The sequence below is a fragment of the Lytechinus variegatus genome, chromosome 12 (genome assembly GCF_018143015.1).
Source record: "Lytechinus variegatus isolate NC3 chromosome 12, Lvar_3.0, whole genome shotgun sequence".
Taxonomy (NCBI): domain Eukaryota; kingdom Metazoa; phylum Echinodermata; class Echinoidea; order Temnopleuroida; family Toxopneustidae; genus Lytechinus; species Lytechinus variegatus.
In genome coordinates this window covers 21077404-21103388 of record NC_054751.1, presented here as the reverse complement: position 1 = coordinate 21103388, position 25985 = coordinate 21077404, and the positions used below count along the sequence as shown (strand labels likewise).

General features: G+C 35.8%; 1 protein-coding gene across 1 annotated transcript; it reads right to left on the bottom strand.

Annotated features, from left to right (window-relative positions):
* Nucleotides 1–4357: 4357 nt before the first annotated feature.
* Nucleotides 4358–25756, bottom strand: LOC121425117. The gene is made up of 12 exons (XM_041621101.1): nt 25455–25756; nt 16662–16716; nt 15398–15636; nt 14807–15020; nt 13778–13871; nt 12319–12458; nt 11071–11609; nt 8481–8591; nt 7845–7974; nt 6293–6394; nt 5665–5817; nt 4358–5036 (listed from the first exon to the last, which is right to left on the bottom strand). Exons 1-12 carry the CDS (start codon nt 25469–25471, stop codon nt 4866–4868), a joined length of 1965 nt encoding a protein of 654 aa, XP_041477035.1. The 5' UTR covers nt 25472–25756; the 3' UTR covers nt 4358–4865.
* Nucleotides 25757–25985: the final 229 nt, after the last annotated feature.

The following is a 25985-nucleotide window of genomic DNA, read 5'->3' as shown; positions in this document are numbered from 1 at the left end:
TGGCGATGTACGTGTACGGGTCTCCTTCAAAATTATATTTCAGATCAATAGTATGGAGAGGGCCGTATGAAGGTCAATACCCATCTTCATCAAGCTTTCGGGCACATGCCCTTCATTAGGATCGTAGGGTCCGTAAGTATAATTGACTTAGTTAACTTCACACTTAACTTTACTGTCAACAATACACTATACTTACGGACCCTTACGATCCTGACGAAGGGCATGTGCCCGAAAGCTTGATGAAGACGGGTATTGACCTTGCTACGGCCCTCTCCATAATATATATATAAACCCCTCAAATAGGTTTGGAAATCTGTGTTTGGCCATTAATTTCTCCCAACTCCCAATTTTACACAATGCATACTTTACATCTTTCAAAAGATCATTTAATTCTCTTTAAAATGATACCATCCTTGTTATGATCATGCCATCATGAATAGAGCAGGATTCAAAAGTGTTGGATGAGTTCTGAATTGAAAAGCTACAAAATGAGCAGAAATAGTCATGAAGGGTCAATACAGAACATGATTCGTTGGTCTGTGTCAATTCAAATCCATTCAAATCGAGGCATGCCCCTTCCTCTGTATAGTGATCAGTGGCGTAGCTAGGATTTTTCTCCCGGGGGGGCACTGGGGGGTCCTTGCTTTTTCAGGGGGGGCACCGGCCATTTTCCGATGTGTCACAAGGGCGGATCCGACTTTCGCCAATAGGGGACGGGGCCCGTTATCTTCACCTATATTTTCCCCGATCAGTCACTTCTTAAGTTTTATTCTTACAAAACAACATAAACATGAAATAATCTCATAAGCCTTATGAAAAGTGGTAGCGCGAAGCGCGAGTGATTTCTTTTTTACTTTCGTGTATTTTTTCTGAAAATTCAATTTTCTGGGCAATGTTATGTGTAATGTTAAGAAGATTCGTATGAACTAGATGGTTACTGCAAACACCAATATATTTCAATAATGCGAGCGCGAAGCGCGAGCAAATTTTATTGACATTCCGACCTAAAAATTGGTCATTCTAATTTTTGTATTAATAAATGGGATAGGTATGTAACTAAACAATTGATGCGAGCGCGAAGCGCGAGAGGAAGAAAATTGAGATTTTAGACATAAAAGTGGGACACACTATTCATATTTTGTAAATAAAAAATAGGATATAGTCAATTGGGTATCATTAATAATGCAATCGTGAAGCGTGAGCAGACAATAATTATTGATATTCTGATGTGGAACTGGAAAATTTAAGTACATTTTAAATAAAGAACATACAGGCTATCGCGCATATTTTAGATTTAGACCTAGAATCTGGGCATTCTGGATACATTTGTTTAATGGAACATCATGGAATACACGTAGACAATATGAACGTGACAAATCAAATAATGTGACCACGCAGCGTGAGCTTCAAATGCTATTATGTAGACCATAAAACGGACATTTTACAGAACACTTAAATTTGTAAATGAAAAAAAAAAATAATGAAAGCTCGATGTCCGAGCTAAAATATGTTTTGTATATTGACTTAAAAACTTGCTCCATATCAGCCTATTGAGCAAGATATGAATCTCATCGAACAGGCAATTCTGGCGCGAAGCGCAAGCAAAAATTCTATGTAGTAACATCAGAAAGATTTTCTTTTTAATTGAAAGTCTTCCCTTCACATTATTTTATTCACTCGTCTTCCTCCTCTCATTTTCCTCTTCTTTTTTCTTCTGTCTTTCTTCTTCTTTTCTTTTTTTCTTTCTCCCTCCTTCCTTTTTTTTGCTCTGCCAATTTTTTCAGGGGGGGCACCTGGGGGGGCACACCAAATCTCAGGGGGGGCACGTGCCCCCCCAGGCCCCCCCGTAGCTACGCCACTGATAGTGATGGTAATGTGAGTCGTGGTTTTACATACCCATGCATGTTTGTTTGTTTGTTTGTTATGTTTTTGCTTGTGCATAGGTGTGTTTGATTCCATGTTAATGGTGATGTTAAGGTGCATGAAAACATTTAACAGAAACCGCTGAGAAACGCACTCATCACCACTGAAAAAAGAACAGTAATTTTCAATATTGTGTCCTTTTGCAACTTTTGAATTTCGACCTTGGCCCACATTTAAAGGCACTGCATCTCCATGTAACCCATAATCATATCCTGTCATAACCTATGAGAAGCCTATCGTTTGTCTAGCTAGGCACTTATATTTACTGAAATAGCAAACTTTTAACCAATTTTATGACGACCACCAGATAAACAAAAAATATACACGGTCACTAATTTTGAGATACCAACTATCCGATCAGCGAGGGCTCCACAAGGCTGCATTCTTCCCCCCTCTATCTCTTTTCCTAATTTTCAATCTGCATTTCAGGTGTTATCTTACATGATCACACCTTTACACCTCATTAATAAAAAAAAATGAACATCCATTAGATTAAATTAACGCTATCTTTTGCTTTATTAACAATATCACACGAATAAACAAGAGAAATAAAAAATAGACAATGATTTGCTATATCTTTGTATTCAACGAGTTCAGTCATTCTCCCAAATTTGAAAATGCTTTCAAATAGGTTTTTACATGTTTTACCTGCCAGTTTGAATAGAATGTTTTGTTTTTAATTCAAAAGCAATATTTAATGCAGAACATCCTCTTACTCTTCCCTTTTATCACATTCGAAAAAATATCATCCCCTTTCTCTTTATCTTTTCTTCTCTTAATTCCTCATGCTCCATCCTCTTTATCTCATCAACATCATCCCTCTCTCCCCTTCCTTCTCCCTATCTTTCTTTCTTTTTCTTTCTTTCTTTCTTTCTCGATTAAAACAGCATGTATACTATAAACGGAAAAAACAAGTATAGAAAATGTCTTTATTTATTTTATAAAAATATATTACCTTTTTTCTTTACTGGCACATTATATTTATTAAGATTTTATTTTTTTACTTTATTTCATATAGTACTATTGAAATATTGGAGAGAGGTACATGTGTTATGTCAGGCACTTTTACCATTAATTATTGTTTATTGAATATCAATATATTATCATTTATTAATTGGTACCTTCTCAGAGCTGACTTTCAATATAGGGAGTTAAAGATGTACAGTAGGTAACAAACTTTGAGGGTGGTTTTATTCTGATAGTTATGGTTTACTTAACCATAGGTTAACCTAAACCACAGTTTTATGGAGTGCAACTTGGCAACTTGTTCATCAAAAAAAAAAAATGCTTCTTATCCTGCTACTGCAAAAAGTTGTTAAACATTAATGGGATGAATAGGGAAATACATAAATATAATGAATTTAAATTGATTGGGTGGATTATAACTGCCAATAATATGGAAGAAATATCATGAAGCCAGCAATCCATAAAAGTGTAATTTAAAATCCAACTGTAAATTTATATAGTCAAAGCTTTGATAAGTAAAGACTTGAGCGAAAACCTCGGAGTTTAGTCCGATACACTCTTTATCGTGTGCAGCTAGAATTGTCAAAGTCTCGCTTTCATTATTCGAGTTTACATGTACAAGACAGTATACAGTAGGACTCATCGGTGGTAACAGCATACTTCTACATTTTGAACAGCTCCGTTTTCTATTCATAGAAAAAAAACTAATGACCTTAAAGGCTTCTATTCAGATAATTAGAATACCGTAAAATACACAGCGGAAAACGTAAATAGAAAAAAAAAGTAAAGAAAAGAAACTAATTGTCATAAAAGACATACTTTTTGAAATATTGCCACACGTGTAAGCATTGTTTTCTTTCCTTCTAAATGCCCATATAATGTGCATAAAATTATATATATATATATATATATATATGTAAATGTATATACAGTGTGTGTATAATACAATAATTTGTTAACGGTTATTTACATATTTACAATCGTGTATTTCAAACAACGAAAGAATGTATTATGTATAATTACAGACGTCGAAAAACAGAAATTTTATCCCAAATTTGTTTAGTTTGATTCATTCAAGTGAAAACATGGAAATGGTTTCAGGTTCAACATGTTTGGTTTCGGAAAAATGTTTAGAGGGTAAAATGAATAGAAGATCATGAGAAATGAAAATGGAAAAATTAATTGGAAAGGCAAGAAAGAGGTGAGTGACAATGGAGAGTTTTCTTTCATGGTAGAGTTCTACGAATGTAGAGGGCGTCAGCAACATTGCCAAGTGTTGACGTCCTCTACGCTCATTGGCGGAGGGGCATTAAACCAGACGAGATGTGAAGAATTTGAACAGAAGAGTAGATGATTTGGGGAGAACGTCTCAACATTCTGGGAAGCGTGACATCTCATCTGGTTTACAATCCTCCGAAGGAAATCACCCAATCCTTCGAAGGAAATCGCCTTATTTCAGAGAAAAGAGTACGCCCTTTCACAGATTGTAACATTTTGGATGACAAGTACAAGACAATCAAATAGGGGTCTTTTTCTGCAATTGGGTCTCATAACAGCATTGCTTTCACTTGAGTCACATTCGGCGAAAAAAACATAAAAGTGGGGTGAAATGTCAGACGATCAAAGTATAGATTGGGATGAGTTTAATGAACCGTGACCGAGTCAACATTCCACGAAAATATAAAGCATCATTAACACAACATATCGTGGATATGGAACGCCAAGAGGCGTGATGATATAAATATAAAAAACTCATACTGGCTGGCGCAGTGTATTGATAAAAACGGCTTTTCATCTGTGACCTCTGCCATTTCGTTGCCTATCTACAAGTGTCACAAAATGTTACGGTGTCTTACTGACGTTGCATTAGAATGATGTGTAGCTAGGCTGCCAAAGTGATCCTAAATATCGTCCTGTGCACACTGTGTCCTCGGTCAGAGTGCCATTCTGATTGTGTTTCGGCGAATGTTTGTCGCTCAGAACTTTGCATGTGTACTATGCAAATGTGAACTTGGATCGATTGGCAGATTGGAATTTTGGTAAAGACCGTCGTCGTCGTTACAGTAGCCCCTCTGTACCGTACGGAAGTCCACCGGATGAAGGATAAGAACTACAATCCCGGGTGTCTTCTTGATCGTATCCCATACCTGTCGTAATGAGGGTAATCAATTAAAACGTCATCAAGATATGCGATTGTTATATGAGTGTCCACTGTTGTAATAATGGAGCCAGATTTTGAACTAATAATAATAATAATTATACCTGCTTATATATAGCGCTTAACACTTACTTTGTCAGAAGTCTCCAAGCGCTTTACGGTATATGCAGCATAATTACCCTGGCTTTAGCAGTGCAGCCGTTACACGCGCTGCGTTTCAAGGAATAAATTCCTGCCAGGTACCCATTTAACTCACCTGGGTTGAGTGCAGCACATTGTGGATCAGTTTCTTGCTGAAGGAAATTACGCCATAGTTGGGATTCGAACCCACGACCCTCTGTTTCAAAGTCCGGAGACTAATCCACTGGGCTACAACGCTCCACTATGCCACCTACAACACAGGTGCTCAAGAGCGACTTAAAGATGCGGATGCCATTCGATTTGAGTTTTTTTAAGCATCTCTATTATCTTTGTCATCCTACTTGATTGGGACATAGAGGTCTCCCCTTACTTCCCACAAACCCTCTACTCACTCATGCAGATATGCTACTTTAGAAAAACCCATAACAAGTACCTTGGCTTGTTGAATTTACGACTTTATTGCTCAATCTCCTTACCTCTTCTGTGGATGCATCGGGGTGCACAGGATCAAAATTGATTTCGGTGATGACGTAGTTGCATCTCAAACCAACAGTATTCATACAGGTGGTATCGTTGGACTGTAGAGACCCTCTTCGGTGAGCCAAACCGATTGGTTGTACACGCTCAATCTGAAATATACATTTTGGACATCAGGATTTAACAAATGTCTGAAAAATATTTGCAAGGCTTTCATTACACAGTCATTAACGACAGAAAAGAGCTGGATTCATGATTATTTTATCGTATGAATTAAATATGAATATTTGTGCCTTTATTAGCAATAATGAAGAAATGTGTCTCATCTGGCGACGAATTACATTGTCTATCAACTTGGACAGGAATCATCCAACATATTGTTTCCTATTACGGCTCCTATTTAACATGTTTAATTCCATGACTAATTCACATTACAGAGCCACTTTAGATGGAAGTGAATTACGACATAACCTTTATCTTTTTGATAATGCATTCTCTGTCCTTGACAACTTTGATTGGGTCAGATGAAATGGAAAAAAAAGAAATACATGGCAAAGAAATCATATTACACGGTAATGAAATTGGAATTCAACTTATTTGAGTAAAAAACATGCCTCATTAGCTCACCTCGTTTCCCTGTATTTTTAGCCCTATATCGGCTTCTCTTTGTGAAGTCCATGGGAAGTCACATATTGTACCAAATGGGATCCTTCTCACTGTGATCTTGATCTGAAAAGAACAACATTTGAATGGACTTTTATTATTGTTCGCTTTTTTAAATTTAGTTTAAAACTCTTGGCAATGCTAGAATTTGGTAATTGATTGTGTCTTTGTGGTACTGAATCCACTGCTTGCCTACAATGATTACTTTTCGTATTATTTTTTTTCTAGAAATATATACACTCGGCAAAAAAAGTTCTTGGACACTTATAAAAGTTACAATATTCCACATAGATATTTGACTAAAGGCAAATTATTGTATGTCAACATGACCAGACAATATTCTTCTTCCAGTATGACATGACATTTTCATGTGAACAGTCATGCATGGGTGGTTAAATGCGTTAAACAATAGCAATGTCAGTAAAAGAAAATTGCAAGAGAATGATCAGTCATTCTTTCAGTTGTGAAAGTTTGTGTGGCATAAATATCCATTAAACGATAAAAGCAAACTTTATGTCAAATACCACTCTAAAAGTGAAGAGAAAGATATCCACCTATGATGCATGATTAATCCACTAGAATTTTAAGTCAAAGTTAGTCGATGAAAAAACTGTCAAATTTCAGTATCTTGGCATAAGCAATAAAAATTATCCTTATCCTCCTATCTTCTGCAGGGTTGGTGGCCCTAGGTCGCCCACTCCCAGGGCGGTCTCTAACTTCATCAGTAGCCAAATACCGCTGGTTCAAATTTGACATTGTTGATGGTGAAATATCGAGTCACTTGTCTAAATGACTGCCTAGACTGCAACATTCCTATTGCTCTTGCACGCTTTTGTTTTGGAAAGCTTCATCGTGAAAGTGAGTGTCCAAATGATCCATCTCATTATGCATCTCATGATGCATCCCAGCATTAAATTCAAATGATAACCACCTTTTGAAATTGTTAAATGTATGCCTACAGGATGGCCGTGATCATTAGCATTTGAATGGTCCATTTCTTGCAATTTTCTTTTACTGACATTGCTATTATTTAAAGCATTTAACCACCCATGCATGACTGTTCACATGAAAATGTCATGTCATACTGAAAGAGGAATATTGTCTGGTCATGTTGAAATACAATAATTTGCCTTTGATCAAATATCTATATGGAATATTTTGACTTTTATAATTGTCCAAGAACTTTTTTGGCCGAGTGTATATCATTAAATCATGAAGGAAATAAAATTAAATAAGAAAACTTTTCGGGCAGCTACAATATGAATATCCTCTACTTCGCTGTGGTGATCATGATGACATTCTCTCTGCATATAGACACAAAACTTACTTAAACGTGTCAAAATTGAGAGCTATAATAATATTGTCTTTTACATGAAATTATTGATAGAAGGATAAATAACAAATCGGTATAATGGTATTTCTGTTTCTAACATAATTATGAACCAATTGGTGTCATAAAATGCATACTGATATGAAATGTTTGTGTTTTTATTAGCAGGGTACCCTACAAATTTACCTCAGGTTTATCTGACATTTGAACGCAGGTTTCAGCAAAGCAAACGCTGTTTAGGTTGGTATCATTAACCTGCAACAATTGGTCACCGGTACAGAAGTGATCCTTGAGCTCTTCAGGAACGTTTGTAATTCTGTCAAGTTAAAAATAATAATATCTAGTTAAAGCTATATAGAATAATAAAGTTTATGCGTAGATTATTACAACAGGGGACTGAATATGAAATAAATAGAAAGGGGAAATCTAGTACAGGAATATGATCCACGATATGAGGCGTCTGTCGATCACTGGGGAGGGGTTGAGCAATCATCCCTAGTTTAAATATCGAGCGGGGGCATCATATCATTTGCCCCCAACAATTTTGACAACTTGGAAAATGTATAATATGTCATATACAACATGTTTTAAACCATTAAACTTACGATGACATACAATCAAACGTAAAAAATAGTCAGTTTTCAGCCCGCTGAGCGCGCAAATTCCTGTATTGTAACGCATGGAGCATGGCGAAAATTTTTGATATTTGTTCCCCTTTTGCCTTTCCCCCAACACATCTGAAATATGGATCAGCGCCCCTGGTTTATATAGTTGTATGCGTGAACTCTCATTGCGCAAAAGAATAACCACTAAGGTACTCACAAAATACAATCATTGATTTTCTTTAGACGCAACTCCGGCAGGTTACGGACGACAGTGGTTTTTGCTACCTGTACTTCTGCTAATCCCGCCAGCTTCTCATCCTTGAGTTTTCTGCAAAATAACGATCCATAATATCACATCAAATCGAGGCTGAGAAAATCCTTATTTTAAACAAAACACTTTTCCGGAATGATCTCTGAATTCATATTACTCGATAATGCAATTTATAACATACATCGATTGGATTTCAAGAGATACAGAACACCAATGTTCAAGGGCGCCGGAAGCGGGGGGGGGGGGGGGGGGGGGCACTTGCCCCCCCCCATAAAATTTTTTGGGGGCAAAACGAGATTTTGTCCCCCAATGTGCCCCCCTGAAAGTATAAAAATGATAAATTATTTAAGGACAAAAGTAAACGAAGGCACTTTTCTGCCTGAAAATTGTCATTTCCATTGTCATAAATAAAAATTTTTTGCCCCTGACCGGGCAAATACATTATCATAGTAAGCCTCGCGTCTTTTGACGAACAGTTCCTCCGTGAAACATACCTTTGATAAGCCCCCTTTCCATCTTATTACAGTGTGATAACGTTTAACCTTTTAATAAATACATTTCAGACTAAAAGCGAATGGCAAATAGTGGTCCACCAATGATTAGGTTTATAACTCTATGATGCTTGCTGTGTCGTATAACAAACGCGCGGTCGCCCAGAAACGCTCAAACCGGACCCGATATCACTAACGCGCGTGAACACTAGTTACTCGAGCAACATATGGAATCTATGTGATTGGTGATTGATTGATTGGTGGTGATTTTTTTACCTGATTGCTAAGAAAGCATGAATGCTTGTAAGCAAGCAACCAGAGGACCGACGGCTTAAGGTCCTCTCCGAAGGACCTGGTACTGAGGATTAATGCCTTACCAAAGGGCACTAGCGCACCAAGTGGAAATCGAACCCGGGTCACCGGAATACGAATCCCCCGCTCTACCGAGTGAGCTATCGCGCCTCCATTATGTCATAGCTGTCAAGCCCAGAAACCATAACACCTCGAGAAACGGGTTTCAAATATTTCATTTTCAACTAAATATAAATTGAGTTAATAAAGTGATAACAAGTCAGTGCCCTAAAGAAAATATCAAGGTCATTTTAACTCAATATAGACATGTTATCAGAAAATTACACACAGAATAATCATGTGTAGAGGATTATAATTTTTAATTTGTGAAAATTGTGAATCCCATTCGAAAGCAACATTGAGATAATGTTTAGACATGAAAAAAAATTAAATCATCTGTGAAAGTGTCCTATTGACCGGACTCATATTATCCGAGATATGAATAAAAATGTAAATAAAGAATATAAAAGAAAAAAAATAAGCATTACAGTACTGCTCTACTATAAAAAATATCTTAAGATATTTTCACAGCCCCGTATTTTCCTCTATTCCTTTTCATTGGCATGAATGGAAGGCGTATGTCTGATACCATTTCAGCTCATATGATATAGCACTTATGTATTTTAGATTCCAAAATTTCTTTCCATTACCTGTTACTAATCAAATCGAGATGGCAGCTATGTTCTCTGGTTCATCCCAGCTTTTGTTACTCATGGACGTTTGCAAAAATAAAAAAACAATCCGGGAGTGGGTGGGGCTGCAAGACCTAAATTTTCGAAGAAACTTAAGAGCGAGGGGGTTTGTGATGGGGGAGCTTTTGCATTTTCTAGAATAAAATTGAAGGATTTCGTTCACACTTTTGGTGAATTTTGTGAATTTTGCCCTCTCGATCAGCGGCCCCCGGCCGCGTACGGTCATGTTTTGTCTTTAAAAGGCCTATATTACATTGGTTTGAAACCATTTCGTTTGCAATAAGGCTCGTCATTTACTGGAACTGGGGACCCTGATCATGAAGAAACACCATTCTGGGTCAGAAGGGAGGAAACAGAAGGAGCAAAAAAAACTCCAAGACTGTTTAATTCTCAAGAAATTTATTTTTGGATGCTCTTAGAAATGCAATTTTTATACTCCATTTTGACACAAAGTCCTTACGGGGGGGGGGGTCCCACAGCCTCTCCCGCTCGATCGCTTCGGTATCTGACGCTGTCAAAAATATTGTGCCCCCTTCGGTATTTTGCCCCCCCCCCAAAAAAAAAAGAAAGCGTTCCGGCGCGCCTGCCAATGTTATAAACAAGTCATAAAAAACGGTTGGTGGTTAATGTTGAACGCGTATGGCAGTATTTGTATTTTCATATCATTAAGGGTATAACCTGCCATGCAACATGTTTTGAAAATGTTAAATAAATCACAAAGAGCGACGATGGTAGCTCCATCCCCACCTGATTTCCTGAACTCTATGTCAGCCTGTACAAAGTGAAATTCTCGATAGATAGCATGCGAAAAAACACTGGGTATGGCATCTGAAAATTATCAGCTATTGTATTTATCTTGTGGCCAGCCTGATTGAATTGTTAACACATTATGCATATTGTTTTAGAAGAAAGAAACTGTAGAACAAAAAAATCATTTTTGGGAATGATAACTTTTTCGAACAAAATCATAATTTACTATTTAATGTTCCCTCTTGGCTTTACCTGCATTTGTCTTCAATCACCTCCTTGTTCTTGGCTGTGTTTCTTTTTGGTAGTTTTGGAGGAACTTGGTTCTTCTTCACACTCTGTGTCCGCTCTGGCACAACAGGTTTGCACGTGTAGTCTCGGGGAGTTCTAGTCAGAGTTGGAGTTCTGGAAATAATTGTTCCTGGTTTTCTTTGAAAGAGGGATGTATTTACATAGAGTGGCTCATCCTGCTCATCAAGACATAAACTAGCCTCTGGTTCCTTGGAACATAAAACTAATTCTTCACGTGATTCTGCTTTACTTATTTTTAAGTTCATACGTTCTGCTTGATATTCAGGTTCCGACTCATCCGAATTCACGGGAGAAGGTGGCCAGCTACTCTCTACTGGTTCCTTATTGCTGCGGAGGCTCCGAGGAGCGGACATGGCTGAAGCACCTCCTTCAGATTCTTCGGACGAAGTACTGGATCCAGAAAGACGGTTTTCACTTCTCGGTAGGAAATTCTGAAAACTTACAGGGGTCTCGTAATCATCTTCTGGCTGCCCAAGCTGTTCCTGGAATATAAAATTAAAAACTAAGCAAATGATCTCAGTTATTGCCATCATGTTTAGTTTATATATGTTTACATATATTTCAAGATAACCCTTGTCCCTATTTGTAGTCCGTAATTTAACATTATGTTTCTTAGCACATCACGAGCCTGTTTTTGCAATTGATTCAAATTGATTGAGTGCTCGGTTTGCCGAAATAAATCTCAACTCATCTTGATTCATGCCAAGTGTTTAGTGTTATAATGCTTAGATTGTGTCCAGATTTGAAATATGACTGATTCTTAAGCACCTTGATATATAGATACGACATTTTGAGTTTCACGATATTTTCATGTACACTGTTAAAAAAAAACCCTTGATTTTACAGAAACCAAGGGGTTTTTTTACAGAAGATTTTGCAAAAAGCAATAACAGAATCATTCTGTAAATTCAAAAAACAGGATTTTTTCTGCAATTTAACAGAACGGGTCTGTTTAAAAAGGGGAAAGGGTGTTTTATTAAAAGAAAATTTGTAAGGTTCCATACACCAAATACCAATTTCCTGTAAGATTACGCAATCTGGTAAGATTACAGGTGTTCTCTAGACTCTACTGCAGGAACTTCTTTTATTTTAAGGATAAATTTTCTAACAGTGTAGGCCCATTCTTTATATTAGCTGCACTTGCCTCCATAAAAATAATTGCTAGACAGCGGGAAACAAAGGTATACCAACCTGAAGAATGTTTGTCTCATGGAAATCTTGGTATAATTCTTGGTTCATCTTTAGGGCCTGTTTGGAAGTTTGCTGCTGTCTGCGCCAATCATCCAAATTGTGAACATGGTGAACATTCTCGTAGGTATCTTGATCGCCGTCTGTTTGGAGTGACGAAAAGTTATCAATCATAAATCAAGTTGATATTGAAAGATCAATTATTGATTCTAGAAAGGAGGCACTTCAATTGTTGTTCGAAAAACCTTTGATGATTTGTTGTTCGGACCTTTTCTACTAGTTAAAAAATAACTTGGGGTCTACACTAAACAACCGGTCGTTTTCGCTTTAGGCCTACAAATACATTCTCATTTTACATCCCCGCATTTTCTTTTAAAAATATCTTGAATACTCCCGGACGTAGCCTTACATGTACATTCAATATGTCCTGCTTTTTTATTTCTCGCATTTATATTAGGTCTGCCTTTAATAACGATTTTATCTTATTTATAGGGGTTTTTGTGTTTCCTGTTTGCAATATCTATAGTTTATGATATGTACTAAGTTAACATCATTTTCCAGCTTGAATGTCGATTTAGTTTCACAAGATTTGAATATAGGCTTGCTGACTCGGGTGCAGCTAGCTAGTGATGATGCCTTGTCAAGATCCTGGCCCGCTCTTCTTGTGTCACTCTCCATATCAAAAGTGGCGCCATCAAACTAGCTACAAGCAGACATGTCTCGCTGACAAACACTTTTAGAGGGAGAAGCCATTTCGAGATAAGCCATCTTCTTACATTTTATTACGGGATATATCATACAAACACTGGCGTACAGATGGGGCAAGGACCCCTCACATTTTAACAAGTAACAAAAAAGTGAGAAAAGAAAATGAAAGGAAAGGAAAAGGGGTAAGACGTGATATTTTTTTCTGAATATTATGTCAAAATCTATCACGAAATTAAACTTTTGTATTAAAAAGGTAAAAAAATTATTTTTTTTTATTTGAGCAGCTTATTTTGCTTCATATGCCCTTTTTGCCTTCTCATGCTCATATTTTTTTTTTGGGGGGGGCTTATTACACTATTACATAATGATGGAGAGAGTGTGAAAAACCATATCTGGGACCCCGTCTTACAAAGAGTTGCGATTGATCCGATTAATCGCAACTATGAAAAGCCAGCAACATCAACATCTAAAATGCATGTTGGTTCAAAATATTTCCTAGATATGCTGTTTATTCACGCACTCAGCATTTTCTTGCAAATTCAGTGTGCTTTTCTTTGCTTGCAAAGACATTAAGTACATTTACTGAAAAATAAGTTATGAGATTGATGGATTTCTATTTTTCATGGATCTTTGTAAGATGGGGCCCAGGTCATCAGCTGATTGATTCTTATGATCGCTAAATCATTTAGTATACAGGTCACATATCCAGACAAGCGGTTTTAAAACTTTCTTTCCTTCTGGAAGATATAATTACCATTAGTTGCCGCCGCCTCTATGTGATGAAGTCCACAGCAGACTTGAGTGTCGTTACCATCTTCATCGATGCTTTCTACTTGATTGACCCTTTTCTATAAAAGAAAATAATTGAAACAATTTAAAAAAAAAACGAGTTATGAAGACCAAGTTGTATATGGGCCAATAAGCAAAAAAAAATGGTTAACACAAGCCCTAATCGATGACAACTGGAACCAGCTTAGAACTTAAAATTTTGAGCAAATTCCGGCGGACTACGATCCATTATGTTAACTATACTAGCCTAAAATTGTAAATGTAGTAGGGAAAACACGTCAATGGTAAGAATTTTGCCTTAGCTAAGCAAAGTTGGCCTAAAGGGCCTCCAGTCAAAAGCCATTTGATCAATGCTTGTTAAAAACATTATTTTGTGATTTTCCTTTTTAACCCAGAGACATGTGGGCACTGTGCAATACCATTCCTTCGACGTAGTTGATTAAGTCTGTGAGAGAATAATTAACTAAATTAGTTCGGAAATATATTTCTATATAAAAAAAGGAATATCCATTGCTTTCCACATTCGCATAATCAAGGATCGGCTTGATCAAGTCACTAAAAAAAAACCCACACAGATAATAATTACAGGGCATTTGAATTGAATTTGATAGAAGATGATGTAGCGTGTGAAATTCATGAAGTGTAAGAAAATAAAAGTTTATTTGAGAAGTTATCAAACTGGACATAGAATAATAAAGGAAAGGTTTGTGATTGCAAAAAAATGAAGGCAATATCATTAATTAGATATCTAATATGAGGGCGAGAAAATGTGCCTATGACATAGAAGTTGCTCCCCAACAATGAGTAATTCCTGAGAGTTGGGCAATCACATGTCCAAAGAACCATGGACCTACTACAACATGGGGTGGAAATTTGGTCAGTGAGAGTCTCCTAAAATGCAACAGTTTGGCCGCATACATCCCATCGTTGGATAACAAAATGATCAAAATTGATAGGCCTAATGCAAGCGTATGCGGCGTATGCAAGGTCTAACCTTAATAACTTTGTCCAGCTCAGCATGGAAAATGCCTTGCATGCTGCCGGGGGCGGTAATGTGTGCTCCTTTCCTAGCCCGAGATACGGCCGGTCTATTAGAGGTAGCGTCTGTTTGTGTCCTTCCACGATGGGGTTCTAATGGCTGTTGATGCGGCGTAGTTTTCATGGACATCAATGTCTGTAAAAGCCTGCACCACTCATCCCTTTGCTCTCTAGGTAAATCAGATACGAATAAAAAAACATCAAACTTGACCGAATAAGTTATCCGTGAAAAAAATCTTATATACGTTACCAAATGCTGATTTCCTTTTTAATAACGATACACTATTTCTATTTGGAATGTTTTCAAGGTTGTCAGTGATCTTATTGCTAATCTAGCACTGCAGAAATGACTTAATCATCTAACCCTTTTCAAAATGTCCAAGATTAATTTTGAATTTAACTTTAAATAGACACAGAACTCCTGCTTGAATTTGCCGGTGCTTGACCGTCTAAACATCTTTCCTAATTCAAGTTATGATACTATTTTGAACCATATCATTCTATTACACCCAACTCTGTCCTTCAAATTATATTTTATTTATCATACCTTGTATCTGTACGAATGTAAGTCGGTTTTCCTTTTGTTCCACTGCCGACAACACAGATATAATTGTCGTGCTTCGCCTTCACAATCTTCGGGACTTGGTCTCCTTCTTGCACGGCAGCGAACGTCTTTACCTTGATAATAGAATCGGGTTCTTTGGATCCATCGGTAAACAGGTGGATCTCCGGGCGTTCTCCAATTCCTAATGAGAAAAGCTTGCTGATCACAAGTTGTTCCTTGTCCTGCAATGCATAATTATTTTGTTATTTGAAATCATGAAGTAAAACTAAATGTAGATTTAGTTGCACAATTGCAATGTATTTTAATTATAATGTTTATGTGAAATGCATAATGAAAATGCAATATCATATCGGTTTATATCTAACCTTACCTACAGTTGAAACAAGTATATATACGATACTGTAACACGAGAAATTTTTCATTCGGAAAAATTGCCATGTATACAGGAATTTCGTGAACTATAATTAACTAAATATCTCCAGACATAAATGCTAGTTGTGGTAAGAGTCTGAAGTTGTTCTCGAACAGAATCAAATAATATTACCACTAAATTGTTTGTATGTATAAATTAAAAAGCTTACTATATGGTAGATTATGTTAGGTTGCTGAGCAATGGACAACATAAGCACAGTGTTACATTCAGGTGTCGGGTATTTTTTTCCAAGCAATATGATTTATTTTGTGATTATTTATGTTACTGTTTGAATATATTTATTTTTTATAATTATTACCTTGTAATACATCACGATCCGGCCTGAGCAGCGATGATGTCTTGATTTTATTAATAAACCATTTATATATCTATCTATCATCTATCAAACTATCCCAAATATGCTCATGTGTGTAGGTGTTCTTCGGTGAGTTCATATTTTTTCAGCTTACATTCTTAAAATGTTGGGCAACATACTGTCCACACAACAATTTGTTATTTTTTTTTATCCAACTCTGGGTATTTTTCAATCAATAATGTGTAGTCTTCACCCAAACCACACATTCATGACATTATTGGTTTGAAAACTATACCCAGAATCTGATAAAGTTTTAACCAATTATTGTGTGGACAGTATGTTACCCAACATTTTTAAGAATGTAGAGTCCATGATTTCAGGGCTTGGTTTAATTAATGAAATTGCTGCGATCACTTAGTTTTAAGATCAATGTTAGAAAATGATTTCCTTCTCCAGAATAAATTTTTATCTTAAATCTGTGTATGCTATAAAGATAACGTTGTCTGCAATTCACTTACCCGAAATCCTGGCTTGAATCGAAACATGTGTTGTTCTTTTTTCATATTCATTGTTCTGAAAGATAGAAGATACAAATACCGCTTCAATATCTCTAGTAATATAATATTTTCTCGAGAAGTATACATAAGGCCAGAACCCATGCATGAAAACACACATACCCTGTCCCCAGTGGCGTACCGTGGGTCACAGCATTTATTTATTTCTTTTTTATTAGAACATAATTAATCAGGTACAAAAGATCAGTATAAAACTGTTTTTCATCAATGACCTGATGAAAACATAAAGAATAACATAAATTATCACATCATACATGAAAATAAAGTCAAAATCTAAATCAAAGATAACAAACATAAATAAAGAAATATTGTTACTTAAATGGTAATATTAATCAAAATAAAATATTTTAAATTATTAAAAGGGAACAGTAACCAATTTTAATACTACCAATTCTATAATTTATTCGCTGATAAAAATAGAGACATTTTAAGGACATGCAGTGCTATTAAACGGATATGTATCTCACTGATTAAATAATTCGAGCGCGAAGCGCGAGCTGAAAGTTTTTTATATTCAGACCTAAAAAGGGACATTATAAGCAATTTGTTTGTAATCATGATGCGTACCTATCGCTGAACAAACAATGCGAGCGCGAAGCGCGAGCTGAAATTTTTGTATATATTGACCACAAACAGGGACATTTTAAGGACTATATTTTAGGAATCCATTAAGAGTATACATATCTCATCATAGTCATCTAATGCTATAATGCCATCCATTGCTGATTTTGTTAGAATTACATCTAAACACATGAAGCACATTTTGTTGCCATAGTCATACGCATCTCACTAATAAAATACTGCGAGCGCGAAGCGTGAGCTGAAAATTTAGGAAATTCAGACCTGAAGAGGCTTGTTTGCAGGGATTCACTAAGACCGTACGTATTTCACTTACCAAATGATGCGAGAGCTGAAAATTTTTAATATTGAGATCAGAAAATTTGACATTTTTAGGACTGATTTTAGGAATTTATGAAGAGCAGACATCTCACCATGAACGTAAGCACGGACAGGACATGTTTTATATTAAGACTTTAAAATAGGGCAATCACTTTAAGTGGTCATGAAAAGAAGCAAATGTCACTACATAAAACTATAACTCGAATTGCTAGGAAATATATTTGGCTTACAGTATATTGATATGAAAACGGGAAGTTTTAGTACAACAGGGTTATAGATCTCGATCATCTCGTTAAACAGTCTATGCGAGCACCACGATCAATAAAGACATAGGCCCTGAGCAAATAATGCTTCATAAAGTGATGAAAAAATGCTTTTGTTTGTGATTTAACATAATATAATGTCATATAACATATCATAATGGACAATAAATTCCTTTTCCCCACTACGTTTCTCTTCCTTTCTCCCTCTTTTTTTCCCCCTTTTCCCGTTTTTTTTGCCAGCCGATTGGGAGGGGGGGGGCACGTGCCCCCCATGCCCCCCCTGTAGTTACGCCACTGCCTGTCCCCTTCTCTCTCGGCTCTCTTGGACCTGCTCCCGCCCCCCCCCCATCTTAAAAGAGGAAGAGAATATTCTCAGTACGTATATAAAATAAAAATGTTTTAGACTGCATGAATATTGCGATTTTGCATTAAATTTTATGTTTCTTGATATAAAACAATTTCAGTAACCTGGAATGGGATGAAAAATTCCGTATGTAATATTCGTCTGTACCTTCTGTATATCCATCTCTATTTTATTTGGATAAGTGCACATCGTGCCTCTTTTAACATGTTTAAAGAAAATAAATAAAAAACAGATTAAAAAAAACATCAACTGCTGATACAAAATAACATGGCCTCCACACTTTTTGTAAAATATGAACGCTACATGATAGGCGAGAGCATAATTCACAATTATAGACCCTAACATCAAATCTTCAGACATGATGTACAATTCATCACGACTTGGGGGATTTTGGTGAATTAAAGTCTATAAACTTGTCATCAATATTATAATTATCATTGTAATTGTCATTATCTTTACTTGTCCCAGCAGGCTTTTTTTTTTAAATATTATTGCTATCACTGTGAACAGCATCATTGCGAAATAAATGTAAAGTCCCCAAAATATCGGAGTGATTTAGCTTGGACAATAGAAGAGCACTGATGTGAGGAATTCAACTTTATTCATACTGGTCCTGTGAACGAGCCTGTTTGCCAAAGTAACGCCCCCGCACAATTGAGATAAGGTGGGAGGGACATCGTTAGGGGAAATCCCATATACATATATTGCAAGGGTTCTATAATACAATGCAGTGATGGGGGATTCCATTTCAACTTCAAATTGATTTCAGTAGAAATCAGACAAAATGAGAGAAGCGTATGAATCAGCGAAAAATCGTTCAAAAAAAAGAAAACAGAAATATAAGTAATAACCTAAAAGTTATCTATTTGTCTTTATTTGGTCTTGCATATGCCCATGTGATGTAACAAAATCACATAATTTTTTCAATTTCAATGGTAGGTGATTATTTGTTTTCTTCATGTTTACCCGTCCGACTGGATTGAAGCCACAGCTAAAGTCCTATTCAATTTTCTGAGAAAATGGTCTATTGTAGGAATTATATGTGAAATATAACAAGACGGGCTGCTAGCTCGCCATTTAATAACTCTTAAGTCCATTACTGTTATTTCACTTTTTGTTTTAAAAAATCATTATATTCTGGTTTCTTCTTTTATCAAATCCTATTTGACGACAGTGCAATCCCCTCTTTAATTATTATATTACTGTTTTATTGATGTTGAGAAGTTTGAAGTAAAGCATTCATTATCAAGAAACATTTTTATTTGAAAAGTTTGAGAATCGTCAGTCAATCAATTATATCAAGAAACCAAGGATTTATAATTACCTGCACTTTCTGTTAAAACTATTGCATCGTAAATGCTATGTACAGAGCCATGAAATGACTCTCTTATTTCATGGAAAATCAAACGGTTAGAAACAACTATTTAAAAAAAAGTAAGCTGAAAACAATTTTCGTTTTCAATGTTGTCTGATTTTTTTTGGTCTTTCAAGCACTTTACCTCCCGAGGTGTAAAAATGGCTTTATTAAAACAATTACATAGCTTTAGGAATTAATTTTCCAGTCATTTCTCGTATTCAAAGTCTCAATTTTGTCAAGAAAATTACCCAGCTCGGGGGTCTAAGTATATACTTCATTGAAATAACCAATGCAAATTATAATTAGTTTAGTACCGTCATCAAAACTATTGGTAGATGATTAGAATCTGTTGTATTCAATTGTATTTAAATCTATTTCCTTCTTTTCTCACGACACAACGGTACTTTGATTTATGTTATGAATTGTTTCATTCGGTTTCGAGAGATCCCTGTCTTTTTCATTGACAGGAAATCCTAAGTACTTTAGGAAACGCAGAACTACTACATTGTGGTTTCAATGGGACTGAGAGTAATTAAAGATCAGTCGCTTTGCATACTGCGATACAACGTAAATTTAAAAAAAAATAATTCATTTAAAAAAAAAGTTTACTATTTGAAGAGCATAGGCAAGATAGTATAGATATTTTATGAGTTTAAAGATGGTTTTTTAACAAGGATTTTGAAAATTTTCAATACAATGTAATCAACTCTTTAAGCAAATAGGTTAAGAAAACTGAAAATATTTGACATTTCGTTTAAAATTCAAAGGATAGCTGATCGGTTTAAGTATTAAACAAGGATATGTGAACCAATTTTACTGCTTAAGGTCTATCTTCTGTTATTCTCTTATTTTTGTTTTCATTTTACTGGTTTCTTTTTTGTTGCTATTATCACTATTATCATCATTACAATTATTGTTATCATTATTATTATTGTTATCATTATTATTATTGATTAGTATTATTACCGTTATTATTATAATAATAATTATCATTATTTTCATTGTTATTATTATAATGATAATAATAATTATTATTATTATTACTATTATTATCATTATCATTATTATTGTTATCATTAGAATTATCATTAACCAGATGATTGGGGAGATATGGAAAGGAGTGATACAGAGCCGAAAGTGATAGTACAAAAGGGCAAACAATACAAAACTTTTGATTCTGCACTCAAACATGTCAAATGGTATATTGATTGATCTCTCAAAATGACTCCCACGGTATGAGGCTGGCTTGGTTTCGATTCTTTTGTTTTATGAACGTCAAATTTGTCAGACGAATCACGCAAAGAGCAAAATCATGTAGGATTTTCAGAGGTTGTATAATTGGAAAAAGGGGACTTTTTTGGAGGGATTAATGCGGTCGACATAGGTATGAATACAACCGTATTCAGTTCAATTGGCAGAGATGAAACTTGTGGTAAAAAGACAGTTGGACAAAAAAAAACAATAATCGAAAAATGAAATTTGACATTGAAAGGCAGTGACGTATCGTAATATTCATAGAATCTCACTGCATGGGATTTCTGAATACTGATAAGTTAACAGCCGATGCGATCAATGAAATTATCTTTTATATGAAAATATGAGGGGGATTTAGTAAATGTCCCTTTACTAGGTTTTTAATTGTCACTTCCTCATTTTCACTTCAGTATGTAAAGAATAATGAGCCATATAGTTAGATGTTAATGCACAAGGGCAGTGGCGTGCATGATCATTGCAAAATGACCTGGGGAAACGGGGGTGCTTCAGGGGTGCTTAATATGTTATACACCATAGGCAACACCTATTCTGCAGGCACAGACCATAATTGGAACTTTGATCAACACGTGTGCCTCCACGCAAAGACTAGCACATGCAAAACTTGCCGGCCTGAGCGAGCTAGAGGGCCTTCGCACATTCACACCCTTAACTCGAGTGAAAGGTTTACCCAGCAGACTAGGCAGCACCCCCTGGACACCAAGATGTATGCTAAAATGTAGAAATATGACCAAAATTTTGAGCGAACCCCTCCCCATTTTGGCCGGGGTGGGGGGGGGGCTTTTCATATTTTCTGACTAAAATCACCTTCATTTTGGAGTGACCCCGGGGTTTTTTTTTTTGCTTATCAATTTTCAGGCGTTTTTAAATTATTTTTTCCACAATTTATTTGATAATGATATTCATATAGTGCTTAATAGGCGAGTGACGACTAAATTGTTCTACCCACATAGTAATGGACTATAGTCCGATATATATATGTTTGTAAATTTAATTACTTCACGTATTCATAATGAATAATACAATACTTATCTGTGATGGAATTCTTTCAAATGGCTATTTAGAGGTACGTCATTGCAACATGGTTCATTGCACACAGAATGAAAAAAATGGCATTCAATATGATGAAAGATCTCTCTTTGCTTTATCATCCATCCCTCTTTTCTTCGTTACCTGATCTATGACACGCACTAATCTACCAATGCACTCTCGGCGCTCAATAACAGTGAATTATGGTTAAAGTGAAATTAAACAGTTATACAAATTAAAGAGCATAGAACAGAAAGTATAATTGTACTGAGCTAAGCAGTTTCCCAGGAATGGTATTGCTGAGGAGATGGCTTTCAGCATGGATGCTTAGGAGGAAAGTCCATGGTCCGCGGAAGAAGGCTCCAGGCAAAGAGCGCTAGCAGCCACACAGACAGAATCTGCCCCTGAACTCTGGGGAAAGCAAGCTTGCAACTTCATGCAGAGCGAAGACTTTTGATCATGTTGATGATTTCATCATCATAGCATAGGATGGAGGAGAAAGGAAAACGAAGAACGGAAGGATGATATTGATAACAATACACCAAAAAGGTGTTTATTTTCAATTTTAGGTTGTATACATGTTTCTCAAAATTTTGATGGGCAGGATTAATCACGCTATTTGGGTTTTCAGAGTTTTGCAAAAGGAAGTGTCAATCCACCTTGTTTTCAGTTTGAAATGATATACAGCAAAATAAAACAAGAAAGATACTAACTAGAATTTTGTGTTAGAAGCAATAAAGTAATGATATTTTGAAGTTTTGCATGATAATTTGTGAAAGAAGCTGTAGGTAAATAAGTAATGTTATAAGCCCACATCATCCCTTGTCGTTGCAAAATAAAATTGCAAGAAATATTCTTCTTGTTTTGGTTCCTAGTAACATTGTGAGTAAATCACGGTTCGACCTTCTTTATGCGTATAGAGCTAATAAAAAATAATTTGATCATATAGAGAGCTGGATATAATTCAGCCCATATTAACTGCACCGAAAGAAAACTTCGAAAGACTATTTTATTTCATTTCACACAGATAAATCAACTCTGCTTGTATTTATGTGAAATTAGCTTTTAACATGTTAGTCATACCTTTATGATTGAATATAAATCATGTAAATCGAGGCAATTAAAATATATACAAATTTGGATATGTGAACGCTCATAAGAATATAAATGGGTAAGATTTGAGCTGTGTTTACAAAGTTTAACAGACTGGTATGAGTTACTTTGCATCATGAGCCCCAACACAAAACTTTTATTGTGAAACTTTTCTGAGTAAATATGTTGTGACCAGAAGAGTGAATAGAGAAAATATTGCCCTTTGGACTAAACCATGAATCATGTGTTATAAGTGAATGGAATTTATGTTAGCGGATGCTTGGAATCAATATTGATACACAGGGGTCTCGGAAGCGGGTGGGGGGAGGCTGGGGGCTTCAGCCCCCCCCCCTTTTTTTCAAAACCGTGTACAAAAACGTAAAAATGACCATAGGATTGTGATTTTTGCATGGTCAGCCCCCACCCACTTTGAAAACCGTTCCGCTGCGCCTGATACAGTAAAATGAGGCCCGTATAACCTGGTATAATACGCGGATTTCCTTTTCGATGTGAATGATTCACTTCTTTGTGTAGGGAAAACTACCGTGGAAGAATTATATTTCCTATTAATCATAAGTTTGGTTTGTTTGTACTAATTTTTGGTGTATTCATTCAGCCATCGGACGAAAATTAAGAGTGGGTAAATAGTAGCTAAACCTTCACAAATGCCTGGCTTCGTTTATTTACAATCCTATCAATACACACAGTCAGTAACTATGCACTGCTTCTGCCCTGGGTTGCTATACCGAGGATATATACCATCCTGAAGCTTTTAGGGGACAAGAAAGTCAAGATTTCCATATCATAGAAAATAAAAACATGAATAATCAGGATAAAGTTCTATTAATTCCATCTAGTACATATATGTCGATGATCGAAGGAACAGCTCATACACTCTAAATACAAATCAGTAAAAAAAAATGACCAGTTCATATAGGGTCAGCTGGGTGCAACTGTTATTCTAGTCATATTTGACTATTTTCTAGTTGTATTTTACTACAACAGAATTATTTCTGACTAGAATATATGTCAGGAATATGACTATCAGCGATTGTTATATCAATTGCACCCAGCTGACTACTGGTCTAGTCATTTCGACTGAATTTTGTTTTAAGAGTGTAGTGCTTTCAACATAATATGTACATTATAGAAACTAAACATTAAAAATATGGAAAGGGTAGCCGTATACATAATAGAATTAATATTTTTGAGTCATTTTGGGGGTATTTTCCAGTCGCACTTGAGTAATTCCTGTAAGGAATATTGAATCGATATGATTGTTATGACTAAAACATATTTTCCCTCAGCTGGTCCTTAAAGTCTTAAGTCAACATCAGGGGCCCGTTTCATAAAACCTGTTACAATAACAACTTTGCAATAACAGTTAAAAGCTACTAAAATCCTTCTTTCTGATTGGCAGATGGTAAATTTGTTATAGAAATTTCGCATTTGTTACTATAACAAGTCTTTATGAAACATAACAGTTCAATATGATTGGCTAATAGTAAATTTGTCATAGAAATCGTGCATTTGTTACTGGAACAAATCTTTACATTGCAAAAATTCCGGTGTTGATTTAACACCAGCCTGGAATCTATATCATGTCCACACCAGATAAGTATTGAAACAACACCAGTCTGGAATCAAACCGATGCTGTTTTGATACTTAGGTGTTGTATAAACACCTATCAGGTGTTAGACCAAAACGAAACTGGTGTTACTTAACACTTCTCTGGTGTGGACATATATAGATTCCGGACTGGTGTTTAATCAACACCAGAGTATTTGCAGTGTATGAAATGGGAGCCAGGAATGACAGAGGCTTCAAAACATTCATTTGATAGGGCCTGTCAATATTTTAACATGACTGTACTGTATATCCATGAATGCTAAAGCAGACCACTGCCATTATTTTTATTGTATATAACTAAAAGTTGAAAATTGTTAATATTCCATGAAAAATAAATCGTTTCCCACAAAAGTTCAATCCAATTCAACACTTTAAATTTTACAACGATATAATCGGATGAGAAAATAGAGAAATCAATCGATAATTCTGTTGTTAATCATTATTTTTGTATTTGGACACATCCTTTATCACTCCTGGGGGAAATTCCGTGTAGTGAAATTATCACTCTTTCTAAAACTGTGTTAACTATTTTAATCAGAATTATATTAATCACGAGTGTTTAGAATTGAATCAATTTCATAAAAATCTCTCCCACCCCCTCTCTGTCTCTACATCTTCCTTAATATTACTCCTATTTCGCAGACAAAGACAAAATACGAGAAAAAGATTAACATGATCCGGATTTAAAAAAAAAGAAGACTGGCTGTTTGCTTCCAAAGCACAATAATTATCCATTCTGAACAAATAACAGAAGCGTGAAACCGATAGGCAATGTCGGTCTACTTCTCACGTCAAAATATCTGATAGTTACAGTGAGATCTTTACTAACCTTTCTTTCTGCGACATACTGCTTCGGTAGATTTCTGGAAGATAGTTGCCCTCAGATATGACAGTAATACACCGGTACACGTATAAGCCCTAATATGCTTATTCTCTGCAGGGTAGTAATCTCCTATAGGCCTAAGATTGTCAGTTATGAAACGTTCATATCAGACTTGAATATGTATATCTGACTGCATTTTGTCTTTGCAAACCCGTAATGGATCTTTACTCCACGAAATTCTCAGTGCTTCTGAAGTTGCAATATGTTTGCAATCGAATGAAAAGTTTTTTTGAAACTAACTTCCTCATAGTGCAGCGCATGGAGTTTAGACGATCCGAATGTCAAATATCTATCAAAGGGGAATACCCTGTGCGGGGCAAACATGACGTAATCCTAATCTTTAATTATGAATTGAGGGGTATTGTGTATGACCTTTGATCAACAGTGCGGTATATTTTGCGATAGTTAATAACTATATAGCCGAGGAAACTTTTTTTAAAAGTTGCCGAGGCAAATCAAAACAATATACAGTTGTAC

What these genes read in the sequence shown, in the direction of transcription:
- LOC121425117 (XM_041621101.1), bottom strand. An exon ending in TACATTCGTACAGATACAAG is followed by an intron (nt 15,021 to 15,397) that starts GTATGATAAATA and finishes TGATTTACCTAG; the next exon opens with AGAGCAAAGGGATGAGTGGT. An exon ending in AGAGGCGGCGGCAACTAATG is followed by an intron (nt 12,459 to 13,777) that starts GTAATTATATCT and finishes CACTCCAAACAG; the next exon opens with ACGGCGATCAAGATACCTAC.